This window comes from Impatiens glandulifera, chromosome 4 (assembly GCF_907164915.1).
Source record: "Impatiens glandulifera chromosome 4, dImpGla2.1, whole genome shotgun sequence".
Classification (NCBI taxonomy): Eukaryota; Viridiplantae; Streptophyta; class Magnoliopsida; order Ericales; family Balsaminaceae; genus Impatiens; species Impatiens glandulifera.
This window is the reverse complement of record NC_061865.1, coordinates 58794140-58796009: the sequence shown is the minus strand read 5'-3', so window position 1 is coordinate 58796009 and position 1870 is coordinate 58794140. Positions and strand designations below refer to the sequence as shown.

The following is a 1870-nucleotide window of genomic DNA, read 5'->3' as shown; positions in this document are numbered from 1 at the left end:
TCGATCGAATTTTGTCTCCATTGATTCATTCCTCCTTGTTTCTCTCATTTATACTTTGAAAAGCTTGTCCGCTAACTTTCCGTTCTCAGCTTTCTTACGACTAGCTAGGTCGTCGCCGTTGGTATCGCCATTTTAGGACAAGTTAAAGCTCTCGTGACAATCTCTTTCTCTAAAGGTAATACGAGACTCTCTGAAAGTCAAATTTCTAGCCTCTCTTTCTCTTTCCTATTCGGCGGTAGTAGTATTACTAGTAGTAGTAGTAGAAGTTCTTTTTGACTGATTTGATATCTTTACAATATTTTATACTATTTCGTCCTCATCCGCCACTTTCTGCATCCTATATTTATTGTTTATCCTTTCTATATTCAGTACGCTTCATATTCCATCGATCGCATGCTCTTCGATCTTGCTCGCCGTTGATTTTCTCAATCATCGTTGCCGAAGCCATAAACTTCGGCGATCGAGCTCGGTAGCTTACAATGCGAATGCGGTACTCATTGTCATGGCAGCGTATGCTCTTTACTGCTTCTCTTACTGTTGGATTCCTCATCATTGCACTTCATTCAGGTATTATTTTGTTAAGATCCGATTCGATATTATTCCTTCATCATACCTAATTCAGTTTATCATTATATAACCACCTCATTCCTCATTCATCTGCAATTGGTTGATTCAAGTAAATCTCTATTCTGAATTTCTGATTCACGATTTCATTTTCAGTTCCGCGTATCGTTCATCTTCACAATCACACGAATGAGATAATCAAATCGGATCTCGTTTCTCATCATCGCAAACTTCTTAGTAAATCAGGTAACTATGCTAATCAATAATTTTCCGGTAGGTTTAACCTCGCCGTTGTACTTTTTTTTATCTATAAATTTCCATTTATTCACAAACATATAACTGCACGTCCGCCATTGTTAACCTGCACATATCTCTGTACGGTTATCAGAGATGGTGGTGTTGATGGTTCAGTCTGCACCGTTATTGGTTCTCAAATAAACAGACTGCATTAAAACTGTTTGCTACTGTATATATGAACCAATATTCGACCACTATTTAATTTCTTATAGATAAAAACAAACAAGGCCTTCTTGACTATAAACATTGATCATTCCCCATTTCAATTAATAAATGCTCTACATTAATGGTGATAGGAAGCAAGATTTGGTCAACTATGATAAACCCTAAAACCCTAACCCTACTTATTACATGATAAGTCTGCCGCCATTGATGTATCATATTCTCTCAAAAGGGTATTAATTAATATTGTCGTTTTCATCTTTATGACAGGAACAGTGCAACCAAATCGAATATGGGTTGACAAGTGTTCAAAATCGGATATAGTAATATCACAGGGTCCTACTCCACCACTACCTAATGGGATTCCTACTTACACGGTGGAGATAATGAATGTTTGTGCAACTGGGTGTGACATTTCTGGCATACATTTGAGTTGCAGATGGTTCAGTTCAGCTAGATTGATAAACCCTAGAATTTTCAAGAGGATTAGGTATGATGATTGTCTTGTTAATGATGGTAAGCCACTTGAAAATGGTCGTACTATTTCGTTTCAGTATGCGAATACGTTTAGGTATCCTCTATCAGTTTCATCAGTAAAATGCTGAAAAAAACATGGTTGGTTGGTTGGTTTAGTGGATTATTTTTTTGTTTGAGTTTGTTGAAGAAGATGATGATGATATATAGTTTGATAGAATACAAGAAAGTAGGTAAAATTGGATGATGAGATTTTAGGACTTGTGTTTCTTTGGTTATTGGACTTTTGTTTACAATTGTGTAGTGGTTTTAATACTTTTAAGGTCCAATTATATAGAAAGCCCATTTCGATTTCTGTCTTTATTTTGTGGCC

At 36.1% G+C, this 1870-nt stretch overlaps 1 protein-coding gene across 1 annotated transcript; it reads left to right on the top strand.

The window, feature by feature from the left end:
- Nucleotides 1-479: 479 nt before the first annotated feature.
- On the top strand, nt 480-1628 carry LOC124935553 (protein TAPETUM DETERMINANT 1-like). Its single transcript, XM_047475982.1, has 3 exons — nt 480-567; nt 721-810; nt 1294-1628. Exons 1-3 carry the CDS (start codon nt 480-482, stop codon nt 1626-1628), a joined length of 513 nt encoding a protein of 170 aa, XP_047331938.1.
- Nucleotides 1629-1870: the final 242 nt, after the last annotated feature.